Genomic DNA, 26,211 nt, shown 5'->3' on the forward strand with positions numbered 1-26,211 from the left:
CATCACCTCCCCTGCCAGTGGAGAAACGGTGTGGACATGGAGTGCCTAAGATGTCACGAGACAGATCTTGCCAGAAGCCAGCGCCTTTGCCAGCACTCCACAGGCGCTCCTGTGCAATGTAGATATGAAATGCTTCACAGGCAGCGGTCCAGCAAGGTGGCAGTGTGGGGAGGGGCGGCAGCAGGAAATTACCATGTCACCCCAAATGGCAAAATGGGACGTCTGCCGCTGCCTAGCTTTGTGTGTGGAAGCACCCTTAGCAACATGAAACACACATACTCTATCAAACAAGAAGATAAGAAGTAAAATGTTTATGAAAATACAATCTCATGGATTCTTTTAGTAGCTATTCATCAGAACACTGTGCATATGAAATAGGGAGAAAATAGCTCGTGGAACGTCTTTACATCTATTTTCATAAAAGTGAAATGAGACATTTTTTTGCGTTTATGAAAATCTGTAAGGGTTCCGAGGCCTAGTTTGACCATGGAAGCCCCACCACCTCATAAAACAGTTTCTAGAAAAAGGCAACAGTATTGGGCTACTACTGATTACAGTATTCTCCCATTTCAATCACCTAGTCCTGCTGATCCTGAAACATGCTTACAGAACATGTACTTTCATGACGGCATCTCTTTGGCCAGGGATAAAGAATAGGAAGATTGAATACAGGCGACAAAGCAGCTACAGGATGCATATTGTGAACAACTGAGAAGTTAATGATAACATTTTGTAACTACTTCAATATCCAAGAGCTTCTTCATTATACAAAGACAAACAAGCACTTAATTGGGTACAGAAGTTGCATTTACTATTTGTTTCAGCACACAAAGACTTCCAGAAACTGAGGAGGCTTAGGGTCGTGGGCTGCTGTTCGAAGCATGCAATTACAATTTTCACCCTTTCCAAATGGCAATTGCTTTGTGTAATTACATGTCCAAATTGAGTTCACACATTTGCAAATATCATTTACTGTGATTTCTTTTCTAAGCCCTCTTTTTTCAGATCTTCATGTTCCACCCCTACGCACCAGAGCACTGACAAACAGTCTTGATTGCAGTTTTGTTTGGATGTCACTGCGGTGCTAAAATGACAGAGTGGCGAACAGCAGAAATAAAACGGCACCAATGAGATAGCCAATAATTGCAAATGCACTCCCAGTGGTGGTTTGCCCTAGCCTCTCTCTTTATGGGCATTCCAAGACCAGTTAACTCTCCCTTTCCTGACTGTTCTGCTTCATCAAGTTGGCATCTCCTTTCACTCTGTCTAACTGGCCGACTTAAATTTTAAGATTTCTTGGGAGGGAGGGACACTATTACTCCCACCTTAAGGAAAGTTTCTTACACCCTGACAATGCTACATAACATGTTAAAGAGCACCAGTTATCAGCCCTACTTATTAGTAAAGGAGTACACAGAAGCCACTGCACTAATCAACTGAAGTATTCCCCCATGGACTAATTAAGACATCATCCTTCACAAACTTCATTAATAGTAAGGGATAATAATAATTAACCCCAAAAGCCACCCACACACACATAAAGCACCCATCTACCCCTGTGATGGAAAGATGTTACTTTATGTTCTCAGTATTTAGTAGAAAGAAATTTCTCTAGTGTGTGAATATTGGTAACCACCAAACCGTAACCTGACTTACCCTCTGAGCAACATCCGTGCCAGATAAATGACAATAAAGAACAAGTATTTGAGCATAGCTAGCAGAGAAAGTGAACAGTTAAAGCAGAAAAGGCAAACATGGCAGGACAGCTCAGCTGCTGAGCCAACCACTGGCAATAATTTAGCAGCTAATATAGTGAAAGAGTAAGAAGAGGGGCAGTCACAAAGTTCTGTCCCTCTAAACTAACATGAATGCCTGACTTTCATGGGAAGAAGAGAAAGGAGGAAATATATAGCTGGCTTCCATCTGCCTTGAGAGACAATGGAGTATGTCTCTGGAGTTGAAGTCAAACTGCTGTGTTAGCAGGAGCGAAGTGACCTCCCCAGAGTGTTCTAAACTATTTCAACATTGCATTTTTGAATGGCTGTAATGTGCCCTGATAATAATAATAATGCCACCACAAAAGCTGTTGTAAAGTGACGTAAGATCAATCAACTTAAAGTGCTGAAAGGTGAAATGACTGAACTTTAACTGTACCTGAACCTATGTTTGGTTCCATGTGCATGATAGAAGTTTAATCTAAGCATGCCTGCCAACTAAGAACATTTACCCTCTTTTCAGTTTTGAAAGCAGCTGCAGATGAATCATTCGTCTTTTTTTAGGCAATTTTCCAGTAGCTGGACCATATAATCGCCATGTATAAATATCAAGACACTCCAAAATGGTTTGTCCGAGACTCTGCTGAAGCCAAGGTGGAGTGGGTGCTTTCCTCCTTTGACCCCGTAGCAGACTCCCGTCCCAATGGCAACACAGCATTGCTAAAACGCTTTTATATTGTGTAAGGCATTTTGATGGAATGAAAGTAGATACTTTAAAAGAGAAGTTAGGCTTAAATTGAGTGAACTTATAAAGAACCAGGAATAATCTTCTCATCAAAATAGCCAGCAGTCAAACGGCTGACTAAGGAAGATTTAGACAGCCTGACATTTAAAATTGTTAAAATAAAAAAGTTTCTTCTGTAAAAGGAATACTTGGCAAAGATTGTGTAGGAATACATGGCTCATCTTAAGTGGAGGATTCGGCAGTCATGTGATGCCCATGACATGAGCTGCTGTAGCTCACAGAACACTGCCCTACTTGAAGTAATGTGAACAGCTATCAGCTGTGCCCCTAAGTATACACGGGGTAAATTATTAATATAATCCTTTAGGATTTCAGGATTTCAATCTGCTAAATATGGCAGCATGCAGAATTTATAAGCATAGGGATTTTTATCAAGTTTTTTGACACAATGACAGTGGGAGGCAATAAAATATTTTATTGAAAGAAAAGTTTCAACTTACAAAGATTTGGAAATTTACTCTGGAGCCAACTGACAATTCCCAGGTAAGATCCTCCCCCTATTGTGTGGGCAGGGTGGTCCCTCCCCCTACCTGGCCTGGTCACCTTGGCAACGCCTCCCCAGGCAAGATTGGGCAACTGGCTGAGGTAGGCAGAGACCTCCAGGTATCCCACCTGGGTAAGGAGAAGCCAAGCCTGTGCTAATGGTGCTACATAGGTTCCAGGGGGTTGTGCGCGACCACACAAAGGGCGCCCCCCATTTAATGTGGTGAGCAGTCATTATGACATAGCAAGTCAACTAAGCAGGATAATAAATTAATGTTTTAAAATCCAGTCACCTGAACCCGGAATTAAAATAATAGATAACAAAAATTATACATTCACATATTATACAATAAATAGACTGCTGTTTTCAACTTGGTATCCCGATCTCACTACACCTGCTTTTGATAATAGTAACTACTGTCTCCTTAAGACCATCTACTTGGGACTTTCCCTGTTATAGTATCATATAATTTTAGAGTTGGAAGGGACCCAGAGGGTCATCTGGTCCAACCCCCTGAAATGCAGGAATCTCAATTAAAGCATCCATGACAGATGGCCATCCAACCTCTGCTTAAAAACATCCCATTAAGGAGAGCCTGCCACCTTCTGAAGCAGCCCATTCCACTGTCAAACAGCTATTACCATCAAAAAGTTCTTCCTGGTGTTACTCCTTTCTTATAACTTGAAGCCATTGGTTCAGGTCCTGCCCTCTGGAGAAGCTTGCTCCATCTTCCATTTGACAGCCCTTTAGATATTTGAAGACTGCTATCATATCGACTGCTATCCTATTGTCTCTCAGTCTCTCCTTATCTAGGCTAAAGATACCCAACTCCCTCAACTGTTCCTCATAAGGCTTTGTTTCCAGAGTTTTTCTGATGTACATTTAAGCAAGTTGCTTTTCATCTTAGTGTTCTCTCACTTGATTATCTTATTGGGTCAAGTGTGTAATTTCTTATGGTATAATAAAACATGACTGGCTATTTGCTCTGGAATATTGTACAAATTCCATATTGTATATCATCACATTATAATCTATTTAATATATTTGCATGTATGGAGGCTGATAGAATGTGTAGACCAAAACATCTGGAGAGCACCAGATTTGGGAAGGCAGCTGTAAGAGCTGTTGATTGCAAAACCAGGATTGTGGGATGCTACTGCAGACATATATGCTTCAAATAGCAACTACACTGCTTTGTGTCCAGTTTCTAATGGGTTTCCTGCTCCATTCCACTTCTCTGAACCTTAATCTAGTCCTTATGCTGACTGACTGCCTAGAACATTATTCTGATATGAACATTTTGACCCCAAAATATTTCTTACCAACTGTCAGGTTTGATCCAGCTGAAATAACTACTCAATAAACCTTGGTTTTGCAAAGGCCAATTAACCTCCAATAACACCAGGATGGGGGAAAAAATGAATGCGTTCTAATCTTCAAACCATGAAAACCTGCTTGTGAGAAAATACCACTGAACAGGCACTTATTTTACATCCTTCCCCATTCAAACACTTTCTTGGATAACACACTAGGGAAAGAAATTCTACTTAAAAATGTTTTTTACTTAGAAGATTAGAAGACTTGGCGCAGGGTGAGGAGAGAAGCATGGAATATATTCAAAAGAGGTAGTAAGGTGCGTAGGCTGATTCCTTTGTACCGGCCTGAAGTGACAATTCTCTCACTTTCTTCCTTTGCTCAAAGGAAACACTGTTTTTTTGTGTGCAGTGGAGACACTTAAAATCTTTCTTTTTAATGTTTTCAATCTCCCTTTCTCTTGTTTGCTTTTAAAGATAGGTTCTTTCTATTCCCTTCCCCAAAACTTACCTGCACCACGTATAATAGCTTGCCATGGCAACTACAGGAAATGATTACCTTTCGCCACTACTTTTAGCCTAATAATACGGCTCTCTTCAAGGGTTTCTTTAGATGCACTCAAGTAACCTTACGTCTCCTGCTGCACCAGCCCCTATACAAGTGCAGCTTCCAATCAAGAAAGAAGACTTTTCTCAAACAGCTCAAGCGCACCATCTGTGCAAGCAGGATTTAACAGGATTCCAGGATCCAGTTCAGTTTTCAAAATATATTCTGAAATGTAACTCCTGTGTGTAACAGGAATAGTGCCAGAAGTTATCCTGAGAATGTCAAATGGTATGTCTGAACAAATCCATGCTGTGAAGCAGTTTTAGTTACTTTAACAGGGTTAGGCTTCAGATTGCCATCTATAGGCACATGTAGATGGGACATTTTTCAATGAACTTCCAGCCCACTTTAGATTTACAATTTTTAATTTATGTAAAACACTTAAGCCTCATCTCTCCAAAGGAGTTTTCAACAGAATGAAGTAGCAACAAATAAGACCCAATATCAAGAAATGCAGTAGAAATCAAACAAGAGAGGACCAAGACAGACACTAGGCCTTTCTCAACAGCTAGGTTATGGAACTGCCCGGATAAACAGAGGAACAGCTTGAGTCTCATTGGCCCAACAGTGGTAGGGCCGATGCTTCTTGCAACAGATGCTCTCACTTCACATGGTATGGGGGTACAAAGAGTAGTAACCACCCCACTGAATGTAAACAGAGCAAGGTTCATATGGAAGAGGACATATTTGAGGCACGTGAGTCTTGGACTGTGAAATTGTACAGGGAATCTTGCTGGTATCTGCTGGAGAATAGGACAAAACTATTTCCTGCCTCCCTACATCCACCAGCAGGTTGGCAGCAGCACCTGCAATAGTCAAAGCCTCTGAGTCATGAAGATATAGAGAAAGTAAACGGGGAAAAGAGAAGAGAGACGTAAGAGGAGACACAGGAGGAAATGTTAGCAGGCTTTGCCACAGAGGGAAATTAGAAAGACGGAGAGAAATGAGAGATGACGAGGAAGGTCTGAGGGCCAGAAAACCTCCAGTGGCAAGTTTACGAGAGTTGAGAAGGAATTCTGAGGCAAGGAACCTATGCTGCAGTAAAGATGTGGTCCTGTAATCGGGAGTGCCTGAGGAAATAAAACATGCAACAAGCAAGATCAACGATGACAAGAGCACCCAGACTTGTAAGAGACAAGCTGGGATTCTGAAGATCCTTGGGACCTATAATGGAAGAGTACAACAATCCTGATAACAGGCTAATTTTCTGCTGCTCCCTATGTTTTATTTCACTTTTCATGTTTTATTGTTCTTGCTTCTCTTTAATTAATTAATTAATTAATTGGTATACTGCCCTTCATTTGTAGATCTCAGGGAGATTCACAACATAAAAATACAATATAAAAACACAATGTACACAATAAAAACACAAACAAAACAAAAACTACAAACCAATAACCCCCCTTCAATATATTTTATAGTAAAAGATTAATAAATGGAAGGAAACAAAGAAAGAAAGTTGATAATTAACTGCACTGGGAGTCCAGCCTGTAAGCAAAATTGCAGGGTAAAGGTAAAGGGACCCCTGACCATTAGGTCCAGTTGTGACTGACTCTGGGGTTGTGGCACTCATTTCGCTTTATTGGCCGAGGGAGCCAGCATACAGCTTCCAAGTCATGTGGCCAGCATGACTAAGCCGCTTCTGGCAAACCAGAGCAGCGCACGGAAACGCCGCTTACCTTCCTGCCAGAGCAGTACCTATTTATCTACTTGCACTTTTGACATGCTTTTGAACTGCTAGGTTGGCAGGAACAGGGACCGAGCAATGGGAGCTCACCCTGTCGCGGGGATTCGAACTGCCAACATTCTGATCGGCAAGCCCTAGGCTCTGTGGTTTAACCCACAGCGCCACCCGCGTCCCTGCAGGGTAGAAATAAGTAAATATAGCAAGCCAGGCAGAAGGCTGGTCTCCTTAGGACATTAGTATTCTATGTACCAAGTGTTTCTTCCCATGGGAGCAGAGTCAGGCATGCAGGTCCTGTTCCCTCATACATACATAGCTTGCAATAGTACCATTGGAAAAAATCCATTTCTCAATCAACTGTGTTGAATGTATAAATTGTGCATAGGTGAAGAATAGGTATCTATCTAATACTGATATTTTAATTCAACACACTCTTACTATTTTCGTAATTCACCAGTTCTCTTCCAACCGTAATGAAATAGCTGGTGTAAACCTTTCCAAAATGAATGTGGGTGTTCAGTGGTTGTGCTACTTTCCTTCCAATATGTTTTTCAAGATTGGATTTTGAGATTTGAGAAGCAGGAGTCAAATCAGGAAAACTTCTACATTAACTCACCAAGACAATAGGAGCCATGAGAGAGATAACATTCATTAGTTATCTGAACATCAGGAGGCCCCTAGGCTGGAAGACAAACTGTTCTGTAATATTTTGGATGTCTTGAAGGAGTTCTAGAATACACCAATTAATCAGAGCTGACTTTTTAATTTACTATGACATATTGTAATAAATAAGATTATTAAAGGGAATCTAATCCATCTGGTGTGCAGAGGTCATGATTTAATTAGGATTTTTATATATCTGAAATTAAACTAGGAGTATATGAAATGCCTAAAAGTAACAGAAAACTTTGATTAGACTTTTACCGCTATTAATAAAGCCCTATTTCCTGTTCCAGTGTCTTAATAATGTAATTATCCTGGAGCAAACCAGAACTAGGTATATTTTATTTATTTAAACTTGAAGTCTACCCAACTGCTAAAGTTCAGGACAGGTTTAGAAGTTTTTGTCAACAGATCAACACCAGATTAAAACAGCTCGATTGAGAACCTTCTTCTAGCACTAAAAACAAACCCAATCGCTGTGAGTGGCAGTGCTGAGTCAATTCTCTAAACATGCCTCAGCAATCACAGTCGGGGAGTGCAAACAGGTTTAATAATAATAATAATAATAATAATAATAATAATAATAATAATTTATTATTTGTACCCCGCCCATCTGGCTGGGTTTCCCCAGCCACTCTGGGCGGCTTCCATAAAAACCAAAAAACACTAAAATATCACACATTAAAAACTTCCCTGAACAGGGCTGCCTTAAGATGTCTTCTGAATGTCAAGTTGTTTTTTATCGCTTTGACATCTGATGGGAGGGTGTTCCACTACTGAGAAGGCCCTCTGCCTGGTTCCCTGTAGCTTTGCTTCTTGCAATGAGGGAACCGCCAGAAGGCCCTCGGTGCTGGACCTCAGCGTCCGGGCAGAACGATGGGGGTGGAGACGCTCCTTCAGGTATACTGGGCTGAGGCCGTTTAGGGCTTTAAAGGTCAACACCAGCACTTTGAATTGTGCTCAGAAACGTACTGGGAGCCAATGTAGGTCTTTCAAGACCGGTGTTATGTGGTCTCGGTGGCCGCCCCCAGTCACCAGTCTAGCTGCTGCATTCTGGATTAGTTGTAGTGTCCGAGTCACCTTCAAAGGTAGCCCCACGTAGAGCGCATTGCAGTCGTCCAAGCGGGAGATAACCAGAATATGCACCACTCTGGCAAGACAGTCCACAGGCAGATAGGGTCTCGGCCTGCGTACCAGGTGGAGTGGGTAGACAGCTGCCCTAGATACAGAATTGACCTGCGCCTCCATGGACAGCTGTGAGTCCAAAATGACTCCCAGGCTGCACACCTGGTCCTTCAGGGGCACAGTTACCCTATTCAGGACCAGGGAGTCCTCCACACCAGCCTGCCCCCTGTCCCCCCAAAACAGTACTTCTGTCTTGTCAGGATTCAACTTCAATCCATTAGCCGCCATCCAACCTCCAACCGCCTCCAGGCACTCAAACAGGACCTTCACCGCCTTCACTGGTTCTGATTTGAAAGAGAGGCAGAGCATATTGATGGACACCCAGTCCAAACCCCCTGATGATCTCTCCCAGCGGCTTCATATAAATGTTAAAATGCATGGGGGAGAGGACGGAACCCTGAGGCACCCCACAAGTGAGGGCCCAGGGGTCTGAACACTCATCCCCCCCCCACCACTTTCTGAACAGTGCCCACAGCTCCCAGCCCCTCTAGACAGTCCAGAAGGATGTTATGGTCGATTGTATCAAAGGCCGCTGAGAGATCCAGCAGAACTAGGAAACAACTCTCACCTTTGTCCCTAGCTCGCCGGAGATCATCAACCAGTGCGACCAAGGCAGTTTCAGTCCCATGATGAGGCCTGAATCCCGATTGGAAGGGGTCCAAATGGTCCACATCCTCTAGGCGTGCCTGGAGTTGTTCAGCAACTACGCACTCAATCACCTTGCCCAAGAATGGAAGATTTGAGACTGGGCGATAGTTGGCCATACTGGCCAGGTCTAAAGATGGTTTTTTAAGAAGCGGTTTAATGACCGCCTCTTTCAGCGGATCTGGAAATGTTCCCTCACAGAGGGAAGCATTCACCACCCCACAGAGCCCATCGCCCAGCCCTTCCCGGCTTGCTTTTATTAGCCAGGATGGGCAAGGATGAAGGAGACAGGTGGTTGGTTTCACGCGTCATTAGATTGGGGAAGGATGGAGAAAGGAGTTAACAATGACCCTTTCGCACAGAATCCAAATGGCTGCCAGGGACATTGTGCCTCTCCAATGCTGATGACTTCCTGAAGCAAAGGGGACGGGTGTATCAACGGAAAATGGCACACAGTGGGATATGTATTCCTATTGTGGAGCTTGAGATGGTTTAAATACTAGGCAGCTGCCTAGGGTGGCAAAATGTTAGGGGAAGCAAAAGTAGAAGGGTAGTGGAATTCAAAAGGTTGCAGAATTCATAGGCACATGACAGACTTACCATTGCTCCATGGCAAGGCGAATAATAGCGTAATTTTTTTTACTGACTTGCTTACAAGACAATAGTTTATGGGAAGAAATGTTAGGCGCATACATGCATCTGATCGGCTCACCTTGGTTGCTGCTGCTGCCCTGACACACTAGCATTTTGGAATCAGCTACTGATGAAAGTTGTTGTAACTAACATTTCTTACCAGCTGACAAATATTCTCTCGCTATGACTGGGAAATTGCAATTGCTGCTCATTTATATCTGTATAAACTCTTTGGTATGTGTAGTTTTCTTTCTCAATTGTTGGTGGAGCTGGGAATTTATAATTCTTGTTTGTGTAATTCTGTATACACTCAAAGCTAGTTTCAAAACTGGGCTTGATAGTTCTATTCTGATTTTAAAAAAAGAAGCAGCTTAGTTTGGTTTATTATTCAGCATGGCAAAAAGAAATTATCTTGTTCCCAGTGTGGATGGCTGAAAAGGAAATCCAAACAAACAAGAAGGTTGTATCTCCAACCACAACTAGAGGGAAGGAGTTCAAGGACCAAACTGAGACTGAAGCTGAAATGAATTTCACATACTGCCTCAAAAGTTACTGGTTTGAGGAACATAGCTTGAACACAGAAGACAAACCAAATGAAGTACTTCAGATCAAAATGGTCAAAGGCCTGGAAACGATGCCTTATGAGGAACGGCTAAGGGAGCTGGGCATGTTTAGCCTGGAGAAGAGGAGGTTAAGGGGGGATATGATAGCCATGTTCAAATATATAAAAGGATGTCACATAGAGGAGGGAGAAAGGTTGTTTTCTGCTGCTCCAGGGAAGCGGACACGGAGCAATGGAGCCAAACTACAAGAAAGAAGATTCCACCTAAACATTAGGAAGAACTTCCTGAGAGTAAGAGCTGTTCGACAGTGGAATTTGCTGCCAAGGAGTGTGGTGGAGTCTCCTTCTTTGGAGGTCTTTAAGCAGAGGCTTGACAACCATATGTCAGGAGTGCTCTGATGGTGTTTCCTGCTTGGCAGGGGGTTGGACTCGATGGCCCTTGTGGTCTCTTCCAACTCTATGATTCTATGATTCCATGATTCTAAGAACTGAAAGCAAACAAATCTGAAAATAGTACAATGTCTACAATTTCTAACTTTAGTGAGCCTGCCTCTTGGGGGAGCATGGGCTAGAACCAATTCAACAATTTGTGTTTCCCAAGGATAATAATCCACGGAAGAAAATTCTCATTCTGTAATTATACATGGACACTGGCCAATGAGAAATAATTAATCACCAACAATGTCAGTATTCCATATCAAATAACTGTGTTCTGGTTTTGTTGCAAGCTGCTTACTCGTGACATTACTGGAACATCACAATCTCTTTGTGACAAAGGAATAAGAGATTGGAAAAACATATCTGCTATTTCAGAAGGACACAAGAGAAGTAGTGACCATCTGGAAAATTTTCGCAAATGGAAAGAACCTGAAAAAAATTGTTGATGAAGAATACATGCCAAAAGAAAAATACTGGCAACAAATTTTAGAATGACAATTTTTTTAATGAGAGCTCTTGGTTTACATCATTTGACTTCTTGGAAAACACATGAAAAACTACACACATCTGGTAACAGAAGGTTTCTCAGATTTGAGAAATATTTAGCTGTGCCCGACCCAGTTGTGAATCAGCACTTGTGTAGAATAAGGAGCAATGAGACACATGTTCAGTGTATTGGAAAAGAGTTAATTCAGTTTTTATGCAGTGCCATCATAGAAAAAAATCTGTCAGCACCTTGTACTGCTAAGTACTTTGCAATCTTTCTAAACTGAACACGGAATGTAAGCCATGGTGAGCAAATGAATCATAGAATCATAGAATCATAGAATCATAGAGTTGGAAGAGACCACAAGGGTCATCGAGTCCAACCCCCTGCCAAGCAGGAAACACCATCAGAGCACTCCTGACATATGGTTGTCAAGCCTCTGCTTAAAGACCTCCAAAGAAGGAGACTCCACCACACTCCTTGGCAGCAAATTCCACTGTCGAACAGCTCTTACTGTCAGGAAGTTCTTCCTAATGTTTAGGTGGAATCTTTTTTCTTGTAGTTTGTATCCATTGCTCCGTGTCCGCTTCTCTGGAGCAGCAGAAAACAACCTTTCTCCCTCCTCTATGTGACATCCTTTTATATATTTGAACATGGCTATCATATCACCCCTTAACCTCCTCTTCTCCAGGCTAAACATGCCCAGCTCCCTTAGCCGATCCTCATAAGGCATCGTTTCCAGGCCTTTGACCATTTTGGTTGCCCTCCTCTGTACACGTTCTAGTTTGTCAGTGTCCTTCTTGAACTGTGGTGCCCAGAACTGGACACAGTACTCCAGGTGAGGTCTGACCAGAGCAGAATACAGTGGCACTATAACTTCCCTTGATCTAGATGCTATACTCCTATTGATGCAGCCCAGAATTGCATTGGCTTTTTTAGCTGCCGCGTCACACTGTTGGCTCATGTTAAGTTTGTGGTCAACCAAGACTCCTAGATCCTTTTCACATGTACTGCTCTCAAGCCAGGTGTCACCCATCTTGTATTTGTGCCTCTCATTTTTTTTGCCCAAGTGCAATACTTTACATTTCTCCCTGTTAAAATTCATCTTGTTTGTTTTGGCCCAGTTCTCTAATCTGTCAAGGTCGTTTTGAAGTGTGATCCTGTCTTCTGGGGTGTTAGCCACCCCTCCCAGTTTGGTGTCATCTGCAAATTTGATCAGGATGCCCTTGAGTCCATCATCCAAGTCGTTGATAAAGATGTTGAATAAGACCGGGCCCAAGACAGAACCCTGTGGCACCCCACTAGTCACTCTTCTCCAGGATGAAGTGGAACCATTGATGAGCACCCTTTGGGTCCGGTCAGTCAGCCAGTTACAAATCCACTGAGTGGTAGCATAGTCAAGACCGCATTTTACCAGCTTCTTTACAAGAATATCATGGGGCACCTTGTCAAATGCCTTGCTGAAATCAAGGTAGACTACATCCACTGCGTTCCCATCATCTACCAGGCTTGTAATTCTGTCAAAAAATGAGATCAGGTTAGTCTGACATGACTTATTTTTCAGAAATCCATGCTGACTATTGGTGATCACAGCATTCCTTTCTAGGTGCTCACAGATTGTTTGCTTAATGATCTGCTCCAGAATCTTCCCTGGTATTGATGTTAGACTGACTGGGCGGTAATTATTTGGGTCCTCTCTTTTCCCCTTTTTGAAAATAGGGACAACATTTGCCCTCCTCCAGTCTGCCGGGACTTCGCCTGTTCTCCAGGAATTCTCAAAGATGATTGCCAGTGGTTCTGAGATCACATCTGCCAGTTCTTTTAATACTCTTGGATGCAGTTCATCTGGCCCTGGAGACTTGAATACATCTAAACTAGCCAAGTATTCTTGTACTATCTCCTTAGTTATTCTGGGCTGTGTTTCCTCTGCTGAATCATTTCCTCCAAATTCTTCAGGTCGGGCATTGTTTTCTTTATCGGAGAAGACTGAGGCAAAGAAGGCATTGAGGAGTTCAGCCCTTTCTGTGTCCCCTGTTTGCATTTCACCATCTTCTCCTCTGAGTGACCCCACTGTTTCTTTGTTCTTCCTTTTGCTACGAACATACCCATAGAAGCCTTTTTTGTTGCTTTTAACCTCTCTAGCAAGCCTGAGTTCATTCTGTGCTTTAGCTTTTCTGACTTTGTGTCTACACGTGCTGGCTATTTGTTTGAATTCCTCTTTGGTGGTTTCCCCCCTTTTCCATTTTTTGTACACATCCTTTTTTAATCTTAACTCAGTTAAAAGTTCTTTAGATAGCCACCCTGGCTTCTTTAGGCACCTTCCATGTTTCCGTCTCATTGGTATTGCCTGAAGTTGTGCTTTTACTATCTCCCTCTTAACAAACTCCCAGCCATCATGAACTCCCTTTCCTTTTAGTATTCCTGTCCATGGGATCTCACCCAGCACTTCCCTAAGTTTTATGAAGTCGGCTTTCTTAAAGTCAAGAAATTGAGTCCTAGTATGCTTGGCTGCTCCTTTCCGTTGTATAGTAAACTTCAGAAGAGCATGATCACTTGCGCCTAATGATCCTTCCACTTCTACCCCATTAACCAGGTCATCGACATTGGTTAGGACCAGATCTAAAATGGCTGTTCCTCTTGTTGCTTCTCCCACTTTCTGGACAATGAAGTTGTCTGCAAGGCCAGTGAGGAATTTGTTTGACCTTATGCTCTTGGCTGAGTTTGACATCCAACAAATATCTGGGTAATTGAAGTCCCCCATTACTACTATCTCCCTTCCTTTTGCATGCTTGGCCATCTGTTCCAGGAAGGCATCATCTATGTCCTCCGTTTGGCTTGGGGATCTATAGTAAACTCCCACAAATGACAATGATTCTTTGCTTCATAGATGTAGCTTTGGACAAAAAGCAACCGGTTAACAAAAATAAATATATGTATTCACACCACTGGAAGAGACATGTGGTGTTGATATTATGGATATTTTATTTCAGCAGTTGGAAGAGATGGAACTACCTATTGAAAAGGGTAAGACAACGGATCAAATATGAAGGAGAAAGAAAATGGCATCCAACAGATAATTGTGAATCTCAATTCATGAGCATTATTTGGTCCATGTAGTGCACATTCCTTAAAACTGATCATAGCTGATGCTGCTTTCGGAAGGGTTGGAAGATTCAGAACATTTCTATGCCATCTGGTGGGATTTTATTTCTTATGTTTCAGACCTTGATGCTCAATATTCACCATCCACCTCAGCTCAGGAAATATGGTTGTCTTGATTTATATTGCTGTGCCACCATTTCCCTTTTTTAATTTTGTATTGCTTATTTGTGTCTTATATGGCATGATGTAATACCCTGGCTACTGCACTTTTGGGTTGTTAATGTCAATAAATATTTGGAAAATAAAAATAAATGCTGCTGCTAAGTGTTGCCTAGATAGCACAAACATCTGACTGTCCTTTTCCTACCAAACAAGAAAACAGTTGTGCAACTTCCAATATGTTTTTGTTCTTTCTATGAATTGCTGTTTTCATTATATTTTATCACTTTATGTGAGTCATTTCAAGCTATATGAAGGAAGACAGAGTAATGAGGCCTTCCTGAAATTAGCATCCCTATGACACAATGGGGTTATTGAGAGAGGAGAACGATCCTTCAATAAAGACAAAGCCTCCAATGATCTCTCCCATACATTCCTATTTCATAAAGAGGTGAAACAAGATTTTCGATTTGATACGAAGACAGGGAAAAGGTAAGAAAACAAAAGGGCAGAGATGGGAAATTAATACAATTAAATAAAACTCAAATCAAAATACTTGCTGTCAAAGTGAATGCATATTTTCGAAAGGCAACAGTATGATAGATGGCATTCACATAAAAGACTCGTCCAGCAACACAGGAGATAACATATCATCAAACACTCTGAGAAATATACCGTCCCAGCTCCCATTTATTGCTACATTAACAATGGAGATGGCACATCAAGGGAAAACCCCAAAAGTGTCAGACCCTCTATATTTAAACATAAAGTAGGAATTTAAGTAAAGTCTTGTAGAATACTGCAGAATATCTCAAAAATGATGAGCATGGGGGAACTGATGTCAAATATTAGTTTTACAAGTTCTACACTTAACATACTTTTCTCAGGACATAATAATTCAACATTAAGCTGTCTGCTCTTACAAATAGGATTTTCATAAACTCAGGGAAAGGCTGGAGTCTGCATTCCTATGCAGAAAACAAAAAACATACCACTACAAAAGTAAGCTTTACCTATAGATCCTTGATCTTTAGATCCTTGATCTAATTTGTCCTAAACACTATGGCTAGGAGGACAATGAACCATTTTTTAATGGAAATACAGAACACTTCAGACCCCATAGCACAATATGTATTTTACTAAGTTCTTGATTAAGAAACCAATATGGAATTTATAAGACCGGCTACAATGCTTATTTTAAGTCTTTCAGGACATTACTAGCAACTTCCTTTCCCACTGGACACAGCAGATGGAATTAGCATCTGGTCCTTCTTCAGTACAGGGAGCCCAAGAGATAATGGCCAGCTAGGAGGAAATTGTACTCATTCCCCAGACAGCAATCAAAGCAACTTTGGTTCCAGAGATTCTAGTAGGCACAACACTAAGGAGACACTTTGAATTAAAGTCAGATCAACAGTTTGGAAGGAAGCCCAGAAAGCAGATACTTCTGAAGTGAAGTAAGACCAAGCATGGTGTTATATGTTTAGGAAAATAGGCTTATTATCTAGTCTCCTTCAAATTAACAGTTTAAGAAAGAAGCAATCATGTAGTGAAAGCACGCTACTAATACAGAATAGGAGTGTGCAACATATAACATTAAATTATACAAGAGTAGATTACAGAGGGAAACTGCCAGTAGCTGTATTCCACTATGCTATAGATTTCCAAGTTTTTATCTTCAAGATTTCACAGCACTTATGTCCCTATTTATCAGAAGATAATTTGAGTGGCCATGATCTCGTATTTCAAACTTCCAGTGAAAAATGAATTGCATCCAGAAGAATCTTACAAATAAGACGGTGTACAATTGTGCAGAGGCACACAGGATAAGAATCTCATTCAGGCGCCCTCAGATATTTATTTATAGCAGAGTTTTAACACCCAGCTCTTCCCCCAGGTTCAAGCAAAGGATAGGATAGGATACAACAAAGTGTGAAACAAATTATGAAGACCACAATGGACTTTAATGCAATTCAAAAGATTGTAATACCACAAAGCTGTTAATTCAAATAATATGCACTGCCAACGATGCCCCAAAAGCTAAACTACTAGGAAGAGACAGGCCTCACCTCTTCAGTGTTCTATGATATATAGCGTCACATCCAATACAACAGTTTTTCAATTGAGTTATCTCTTTATGGCATTCTAGCAGTGAAAGTGGATATTACAGCAAATGCTGAAGTGCATCTTCCCTTTTAAATGAGTGCTCCTGTTGAAGATTTATTAAAGGAAAGATTGGATGGCCACCTGTCATGTATGATCTAGTTGAGATTCCTGCATTGCAGGGGGTTGGACCAGATGACCCTGGTGCTCTTCCAGCTCTGCAATTCTGTGATAAGGCTCCATTCACAGCCTTGGGGGACAACTCCCATCTCAATTAGTGCCAGCACCGTCCGTTAAGAGTTTGGGTGTAATCTTCGACACCTCCCTTTCCATGGAGGCGCAGATTGCAGCTACAACAAAGGCGGCATTTTTCCATCTCCGCCAAGCTAAGCAGTTGGCTCCTTACCTCTCTCGCCCTGACCTAGCCACTGTGATCCACGCGACGGTCACCTCCAGACTGGATTATTGTAACTCACTCTACGTGGGGCTGCCCTTGAGACTGACCCAGAAACTCCAGCGGGTGCAGAATGCTGCAGCGAGACTCCTTACGGGGTCTTCGCTGCGAGATCACATTCACCCGGTGCTATACCTGCTGCACTAGCTCCCGGTGGAGTACAGGATCATGTTTAAGGTGCTGGTTTTAACCTTTAAAGCCCTATACGGCCTAGGACCCTCGTACCTATGGGACCGCCTCTCCTGGTATGCCCCACAGAGAAACTTACGGTCTTCAAATAAAAACATCTTGACGGTCCCAGGCCACAGAGAAGTTAGGCTGGCCTCAACTAGAGCCAGGGCTTTTTCGGCCGTGGCTCCGATCTGGTGGAACACTCTGTCACAAGAGACCAGGGCCCTGCGGGACTTGACATCTTTCCACAGGGCCTGCAAGACAGAGCTGGTCCACCAGGCCTTTGGCCAGGGCACAGCCTGACTCCCTCCCTCGGCAATCCTCGCGGAGCTCTGGCCCAATGGTTGCCAGTGGCTTGAATTAATTAATTTTACAATGAATGATTTTAGAGTGTTGTTTGTGCTGTACTTTTGTACTGTTTTATTGTTGTTAGCCGCCCTGAGCCCGGCTTCGGCTGGGGAGGGCGGGATATAAATAAAATTTATTATTATTATTATTATTATTATTATTCTCTTCCATTTCACACACTGCTTCTCCCCACCATTCTATTTTTCTTTTTCAACGCCACTTTACATTGCACCAGAATCTTCATTGGACTGTTTTTTGTGGGGAAGGAGGAGGACTAAGGATCTTTCTTAAAAAACAAACAAACAAGGTATTCTACCAACCACTGTGGTTCCTCCTAGCATGCTGACACTTCTCTCCTGTTTTTTTAATGGTTCCAGTTCTAACGGTGCTCACCATCTAAATTCACAATTTAATCAGATTATAGTAGCTAGCTGTAATCAACATAATGAAAACTGGAGGACCCTGGGAAGCACAAAACTAGGCTTGTAAGACAGGCTGAAAATGCACAACCTTTTAACGTTTTCTGTGCTTTCCACTTGGCAAAGAATATCCCTGCCAGAACAAATGGGAAAAATGAGGGGGGAGGATAGAAATATGACATTCTCTCAGCCCTATTCCTTAGCTGAGAAAACGTGAATGTGTACTGTAGCCAAAATTGCACTGATATCAATTAAGACTTAAGCACACATAAGTTGGTGAAGAACTGCATGTGAGTTTTCAATGCAGTATCCCTAACCACATAAGGAACTAAACAAAATCAGTGATCTTTAAAGAACAAGAATAATTACAAGTGAAAAGTAAAACAAAATTCTCTCAGTCTTCTAAAGTGATAAAACTGTTTCATGTCCATAATCAGGAACTGATCACCTATGCTACTTTTTTCTAATTACAAAACATAATAAAGTTTTAGATACCATGTTCATATATATAAATTCACAATTAAAAATATATAGATGTATTATATTAGAGAGAATTTGTTTTCTAGTCCTCAGGGAAATATACCACAAAAGAGTCTGAGAAATAGTGATCAAATTAGCTTAATTACTCCATGTCAACTTGATTAGTCACTGTTCTTTAATGCAAAAGCTGCCACTTGCAATTAATATTAGTTGGTGCTGGTTCAATTGATTGAGTGTCTACAATGCATGAAACATGATAGGAAGTTTAGCATTATCTTACAGCAATTCAGTAGAGAAGTCTTGTCCCAATGGTACATAAATCTGAAGTACCAGAAATTGCTGGATCAGTCCAACTAGAAAAAGAGAAAAGAAATACATAAAGTACAGCCTACACATATAATTTAGCATTCCAGATAGAGATAGGAACTTTATTTCCCAAGGTTTATGCAATATATAAAAAGAGGAAAAGCAACAGGAGGAAACCAAATCAAGCAGCAATAAAAAGGGATACTATTCTAAACAAGCAACTGGTGGCCCAGGTGGAACTCCTACAAAAAAGAGACCTAATTACTTTATTTACAGTTTTCATTACGCTGACAGCACACAAACACACGGCTCTACAAGGGCACATAAAAATAAATCTAAAAATTCACAGGCATGTTCCAGCAAAAGCATGTGGTGATTACTCTCATAGATGACAAATCTAAACTTTATTTGAACCACTTAAACAATCCATCACACAACAGAATTCAGATTAGGACAGCTGGGGGCAACTGAGGGTCTGTTCTAAGCTGGATGTCTAATACAGAAATGTAAGCTCAGATGGGAAAGCAGAGAGCAAAAGTTTCTTGCAAAAATCAAAATCCATTTCAGGACAGAAAAAACAAAATGGTTTTGATTAATAATGGCCACAGAACAATCTTTTTTTAAAAAAGGGGGGTGGAGGTTCCAGTAGTTGTATGAACAAGAATAGCCATGCAGTACTACTATCCTATTATGACCAACTGAAATAATAGCTGGCCAACCCCATTCTAAAAAAAAAAACCTTTCCAACTGTCTTAAGACCAGCTGATTGTGATCCTTGATGTAACTGACTCACCAGCCCTAAACAACGAATTATGTTATCCTATGCTTGGATCTCTATTTTGAAAGGCATGATCTAGACCAGGAGTTGTCAACCTGGTCCCTACCACCCACTAGTGGGCGTTTCAGGATTCTAGGTGGGCGGTAGGGGGTTCTACAGCACAAGCTGAATCCTCCTTCCATCGAGCACTGGTGGGCGGTAAGGAAATTTTACCATCAAGAAAATGCATTAGTGGGTGGTAGATATAAAAAGGTTGACTACCCCTGATCTAGACACAAAGAAACATTTCAGTTAAACACATTGCAAACTTTGCATGAGAAATCGGGTTAGCAAAAATGAACTCCGCAGCGCCATCTGATTTTAGTATTAGAATGCATAAATACATATAAAGCGCTTTTTCTTTGCCAATGTAGCTGAGTCCAAAGAAGCATTGCCATTCCTGCTTTTCCCTTTCAGAGTATTTAATAGTTAATACAGGTATAGGCAAACTCAGGCCTCCAGATGTTTTGGGACTATAACTCCCATCATCCCTGACCACTGGTCCTGTTAACTAGGGATGATGGGAGTTGTAGTCCCAAAACATCTGGAGGGCTGAGTTTGCCTATGCCTGAGTTAATAGATATGCAGCTGTGGGTTTTGTGTTTTAAAGAAGCCTGTTTAACTGGGTACAATGATTTAAAAAATTCTTTAAGGGCTTTGGTTGTATTTTCATTCTATGTTTAAATTCCTCTGAGAACTTTGCTGGACTGGGGGTATATAAATGTCATAAATTTACTTCCTGAAGAAAATTATGTGTGTAATTTGGTATTTGTGTTTTCTCTTTCTTCTTTTCTTGCTGTTATCAATAATAAAAAAATTACTTCCTGGTAAGCATAATTGGGACTGTGGCCTTGGTGACAAGCCTCTTTAAAGTAGTGTTGGGAAAACCTCAGGCCAACCCATTTACAAATTTTGGACAACCCCTGAGGTATGGCAGCCCAATCAGATTATTTTGGACTCGCCACATCCACCTTACATGGGCCTGGCATCATATATGACATTGGACACAGGAAAGTTCAAGCTATACATAAAGGAAGAAGAACTCAATGTGCTCCTGATTCTGACTTTGCAGCCAAAAGTTGACACTTCTTGAATTTTACACTTTTTCACGCACAGAGACACAAAGGCGGAGAATTCAAGAACTGCTGACTTTTGTCTGCAGATGAAGAAGCGGGAGTCTATAGAGCGAACTTCTGATTCTTCCTTTGCATCCCTGGCTTGAATTCTTCCTTTTAGGCATGGCTAGAGGTCAATCCTGGGATGCAAATGATGAGTCATCCCTGCAAATGATGAGTCAGGGAAGCAAAGAAAACTTCCTTTGCAACCATGGCTTGATCTTTAAATCACCTGTTGTCATATCACAGTTTGCCTGCGGAAATGAATGCTGAAGAGCCACTGTCACTCAATTTAGACAGCACTGAACAGGGTGGACCAATGGTCTCACTCAACAGAAGGCAGCTGCCTATGTCCATATCACAAAAGTTTTTGTTACAGGCAGGTAGCTGTGTTGGTCTACCATAGTCAAAAAATAAATTCTAAAAAAATCCTTCCAGTAGCACCTTAAAGACCAACTAAGTTTGTTATATTGGTATGAGCTTTCATGTGCATGCACACTGAAACAGAAGTCACCAGACCCTCTCACTACAGTGGTACCTCTGGTTAAGAACTTAATTCGTTCCGGAGGTCCATTCTTAACCTGAAACTGTTCTTAACCTGAAGTACCACTTTAGCTAATGGGGACTCCCGCTGCTGCCGCGCCACCATTGCGCGACTTCTGTTCTCATCCTGAAGCAAAGTTCTTAACTTGAGGTACTAATTCTCAGTTAGTGGAGTCTGTAACCTAAAGCGTCTGTAACCCGAGGTACCGTTGTATATATAAGGGTCTGGTGACTTCTGTTTCAGTGTATCTGAAGAAGTGTGCATGCACACAAAAGCTCATACCAATAACAAACTTAATTGGTCTCTAAGGTGCTACTGGAAGGAAAAATTTTTACATAAGTTTTTGATTGCCTTAATTCACACCAAAAATCTTCTTTCAAGAGCACTCAATAGAACAAGCCCAATGTCTTAAGTTTAACATAGCCTCAAACAATTTCTCCAACATTTGCCTGCTGTTTACCCATACATTTTTGCTTTCAGTTTTAAAGCCTAGTTGAATGTTTTGATTTTAAATATGTGATAATTAGCCTACAGAATAAATCTCTAAATAAATATAAAGTGGTAAGAGTCAGAATGACTCTACAGTTCACTGCAAAATCAAGGGAAATGGTAATTCAAATTTAAGCTGTTAACACAAAGATTGCAACAGTCTTAGTAATTAACAATTCTCAAATTAAGCCTGAGCACTTTGTTGTAACCCTGCCAACAAACAATTCAAAATTCCATTTCTCATTAAAGATGCATTAAATATTTAGAGATCTGAAAATTTTACAGCAGAAATTTAAAATTAATTGAACCCATAAGCATTAATGCAGTAGCACACTTTAAAGCGCCTCATTTCTCATATAGCCAGTGTTTGGAAAGTTAATTTGTAATTACAAAATACTATCCAATAAATATTGGAATGTTCACTTTAACCAGAACATCACACAACAACCAAATCACATAGCTGAAAATGGCAAATCCCAATCCAAGATACAGTTCAAATGGCAGAAAGCTTTATAGGCGGTGCCTAAATTTCACAATGGTAGGTGTCTATCTCATTTCAGCTGGTAATGGATTCCAGGGAGATGGAGCTGCAACCCTAAAAGCTTGGTTCCCATGAGAAATTAAGTGCGCCTCTGTGGCAAATGGTACACTATCAGTGCCCCATCTAAAGCAGCACAGTTGCTGGGCAGTGAGATATTTTGAGACAGTCTCTTAGATGTCTTAGCAAGCCAAGCTGGCAAATGAAGCTCCTAGTTCCTGGGGCCACCTGTGCCTCAAGTGACAAAGACTGGACCTGGAGTACCCTCAAACTATGTAACTGTAATTTTAGAGGGAATGCAACCCTCTCCAGAATAAGCAGCTGATCTGTCTCCTGGACCTGGGGATCACTCCCCACAGGGCCTTCATCTTGACAGGTTTAAACTCAGCTAATTATCTTAAAGGAAGATAGCAGACAGCATCTAAAATACTCTCAGAGACCTCTCATTAAAATTCTGAGAATTTGAGTCTGATTTCCAACCGTCTATACTTTACTCAGACTTGATCACTCTGCTCTATATGAAGACTACTAACATGCATATGAAACTGGTTAACCAACAGGTTATTTCACTTGCTCCAAACCCTAAGCATGCCATTTGTGTGCATGAATCCCATGCATAAAACGGCTTTCACATATGCCTCAATGAATGAGTTAGATCCCTAATAGCAAGATACCAAACATGTTCAAGGAAAATTTATTCTAATCAACTTAATTCCATGAAAATGAAATACGCATGTGGTAGCTTCACCATACCAGCTCAGAGTACATTTCATCTGTGCTGAAAAAGCTGCTTATTCTTTCCCTGTGCTGAAAATAATTTTGTACCCATTTTGACATAAAGGCCCATGTAAACTCCAGTCAAAAGAAATAAAAGCTACCTCTAACATTTGCTTCTAACACATTTCATCTGAAGTAAACATAAACAAAACAAACGAATAGGCAATAAACAACGTGCAATGTCTAGAGGCTGACTTGTAATGTCATCATGAAAGAAATGGGGGCAGATCCTTCTTGCCTATGAGAATAGCAGAGCTATTAGGCCGCATTCTGGACATTCTTAAAATAATCATTCCTTTGTTTGCAAAATATAGCCAGTTTAAAATCATTGATGGCTCATTTTCTAGATCTTTAGAAAACACACACAGAGGAAGAGAGAGAGCAAAAAGGAGCAGTAGAAACAGTAAACACATGCTGCCAAACATTTTTAAATGAACATTTTAAATACAGACAAATGACATATTTATTGAATACTATTTCCCTATGAAGTTATGCTGTAACTCATTGCTACAACCCCATTTGTAATTGTGACTACCACCAAAAATATTTACTTGCACAATAATAAGCTGTGATATGACTAGCAGATAGACATATACTACTTTCTCAGTTCCCAGAATTCTCAGCTCACTAAATAAAAAAATGCACTATTAATGTTCAAAATGTACCTTCTTTTATTTAGGATATATCTTTGCACATGTTTTCACAGCTGCTGTCAGCGCATAGTTTTTAAGAGCTCATCCACTTGCAATACATGCTGCCCTCACTCTGCCTCCAAACCCCAGAGCTTTCTCTCTCTCTCTCTCTCTCTCTCTCTCTCTCTGTACGTGTGTCTGATTGCCTCACATGTGATGAATTTAAGAGCAAAGGAAAGTTCATCTTTTCTTACTCAGAAACTATGTTCTGGAGTTTCTTTGTTTTTAAAGGCACAATGCAAGATACAGAAGACTAGCAAGGTTTGACATCAGTATCTGAAATGAATTCTATGCCCCGACTTTGTTGAAGCCAGTCTACTGTGACCGTACAGTGTCAGCCTGAATGATGGAGATCCAAATTAAAATAATCAGACTGCCCTGACATTCACTATCTCTCACCCTAACCTACCACACAGGGTTGCTGTGAGGACAAAATGGTGGAAGAGAAGAATCTGGTGCTGGGCACTTTGGAGGAAATATGAAAAAGTTATACATAAAATGTTGGTGAAAGAAAGCAGCGTCTCTCCTCACAGTGCAATATGGCAATAACCCAGAAGAAACACAGGTGTTTTCCTTGAGGGAAGTGGTCTAGTATAATTGTACCATGCATTTGTTGCACAATAAACAGAGGCAGAGAAAGCCACCAGCAAAGATAGATATATGGCAAGCCTTTCATACAAATCAAGCCACAATATAATAGTTGAAATTATGTGAGGAAAGGTCAATAGAGCTTAACAGAATGCCTTGGGAACTTGTGATAAGAATCTTATCTAATAGCTCGGTTGGTAGAGCATGAGACTCTTAATCCCAGGGTTATGGGTTCGAGTCCAACATTCGGCAAAGGATTCCTGCATTGAAGGGGATTGAACTAGATGACCCTCAGGGTCATCCCCAACTCTATAATTATATGAAATATTTTCCCCTATTAAGGGAATTTTGTAAGAATTAATTAAGCCTAGTAACATGGAAAATACAGGATTGCAGCTCTTTTTACAGAATTCACAGAAACAATTCAAAGACCCTCTTCAATGTGTGCCTGTATTTGTCAGTTAGTCATCATCTTTAGAGGGCCTATAAGATCACATCTGGCCAGCCAACTCTGCTAAACTTACCAACAGGGAAGGAAGACATTTGGTTCCTTAGAAAGGAAGCACTTTGTATAGGGAAGCATTTGACTTCACAAGGAAGAGGCTTTCCATTTTCTGAGTTCACGTGACACATGTATGCCTGATATATTTATTTATCACAGCTTTATCCTGCCTTTTCTCCAAAGAATTTAGAGTGGGGTACATGTTCTTACTACTGCCATTTTATTCTTTTAACTACCAGTACGTTGTGAAGTATGTCACGCTGAAAGTGAACCAGTCTGCTTAATAACCAAGTGAGGGCTTGAATTCATTTCTCCCCCATTATGCATCACACGCTATTCTCTGCAGCATCCTGGCTTAAAGCAGCAGGAGGCCTAGGGGAAAATGGTTAAAATATCAAGAGCAAAAGTAATTTTGACTAAGTGGCTCTAGCTGAAAAAGAAATTTCGCTCTAACTTTGGAAGAACCTAGCTTAAGACACAACTGGCCAGATTTATATTTGTAGCACACTACTGGTTAAAAATCAAAGCCTAATCACATTTTATGATACTATATTACATCTATAGGGATGCCGGTGGCGCTGTGGGTTAAACCACAGAACCTAGGGCTTGTTGATCAGAAGGTTGGTGGTTCGAATCCCTGCGACGGGGTCAGCTCCCGTTGCTCGGTCCCTGCTCCTGCCAACCTAGTAGTTCGAAAGCACATCAAAGTGCAAGTAGATAAATAGGTACCACTCCGGCGAGAAGGTAAACGGTGTTTCCGTGCGCTGCTCTGGTTCGCCAGAAGCGGCTTAGTCATGCTGGCCACATGACCTGGAAGCTGTATGCAGTCTCCCTCGGCCAATAAAGCGAGATGAGCGCCGCAACCCCAGAGTTGGTCACGACTGGACCTAATGGTCAGGGGTCCCTTTACCTTTACCTTTATTACATCTATATTTAATACATTTGTACTTACGAGCTTGCCTGGTTTCCTTAGGAAGTTGCATCTTGTTTGTTTGACTGCTTCCTTCAAGAACAAAGACAAAGCCTTTCACTTGCTTATCGAACTCCTATCAAACCAACAAAGAAGATATTATACTTGGGGCGGCCAAAACAATTGCCCCAAAACACCAATTTACTACAATTGCAAAGATTTTTATTGGTTGTGAAGCCTATCACGAGCAAAAGGCAGCAGAATTGGCTGTCAATGCTGGGCTGGGTAACCCCTTTTTAACTCAAAGGCTACATCTGCTCTTGGCAAACCCTCTGAGGATGATGTGTTGCACTCATTCTCTGGATTGGAAAAAGAAAGACATCACTTTCACCATCAAATGGTTGGAAAATCCTGGAGAGTCATAAATGGCTCATGGGCCACAGGTTTGCCACCACTCTTCTAGAGCTTTCGCCATT

At 41.2% G+C, this 26,211-nt stretch overlaps 1 protein-coding gene across 7 annotated transcripts in view; it reads right to left on the reverse strand.

The window, feature by feature from the left end:
• CFAP20DC (CFAP20 domain containing) overlaps positions 1–26,211 on the reverse strand; it is a 145,631-nt gene that overhangs the window by 102,687 nt on the left and 16,733 nt on the right. For 5 of the 7 annotated variants that reach the window (XM_083425174.1, XM_083425175.1, XM_083425173.1 and 2 more), the window contains exons 4-5: positions 25,778–25,871; positions 18,738–18,810 (exon numbers count right to left, since the gene is read on the reverse strand). In XM_083425174.1, coding sequence (XP_083281300.1) covers positions 18,738–18,810; positions 25,778–25,871 — 167 coding nt within the window. The remainder of the gene's footprint in view (positions 1–18,737; positions 18,811–25,777; positions 25,872–26,211) is intronic. The other 2 variants (XM_083425176.1, XM_083425177.1) reach the window with 1 other exon arrangement.

This window comes from Podarcis tiliguerta (assembly GCF_965153285.1).
Source record: "Podarcis tiliguerta genome assembly, chromosome: 2".
Taxonomy (NCBI): Eukaryota; Metazoa; Chordata; class Lepidosauria; order Squamata; family Lacertidae; genus Podarcis; species Podarcis tiliguerta.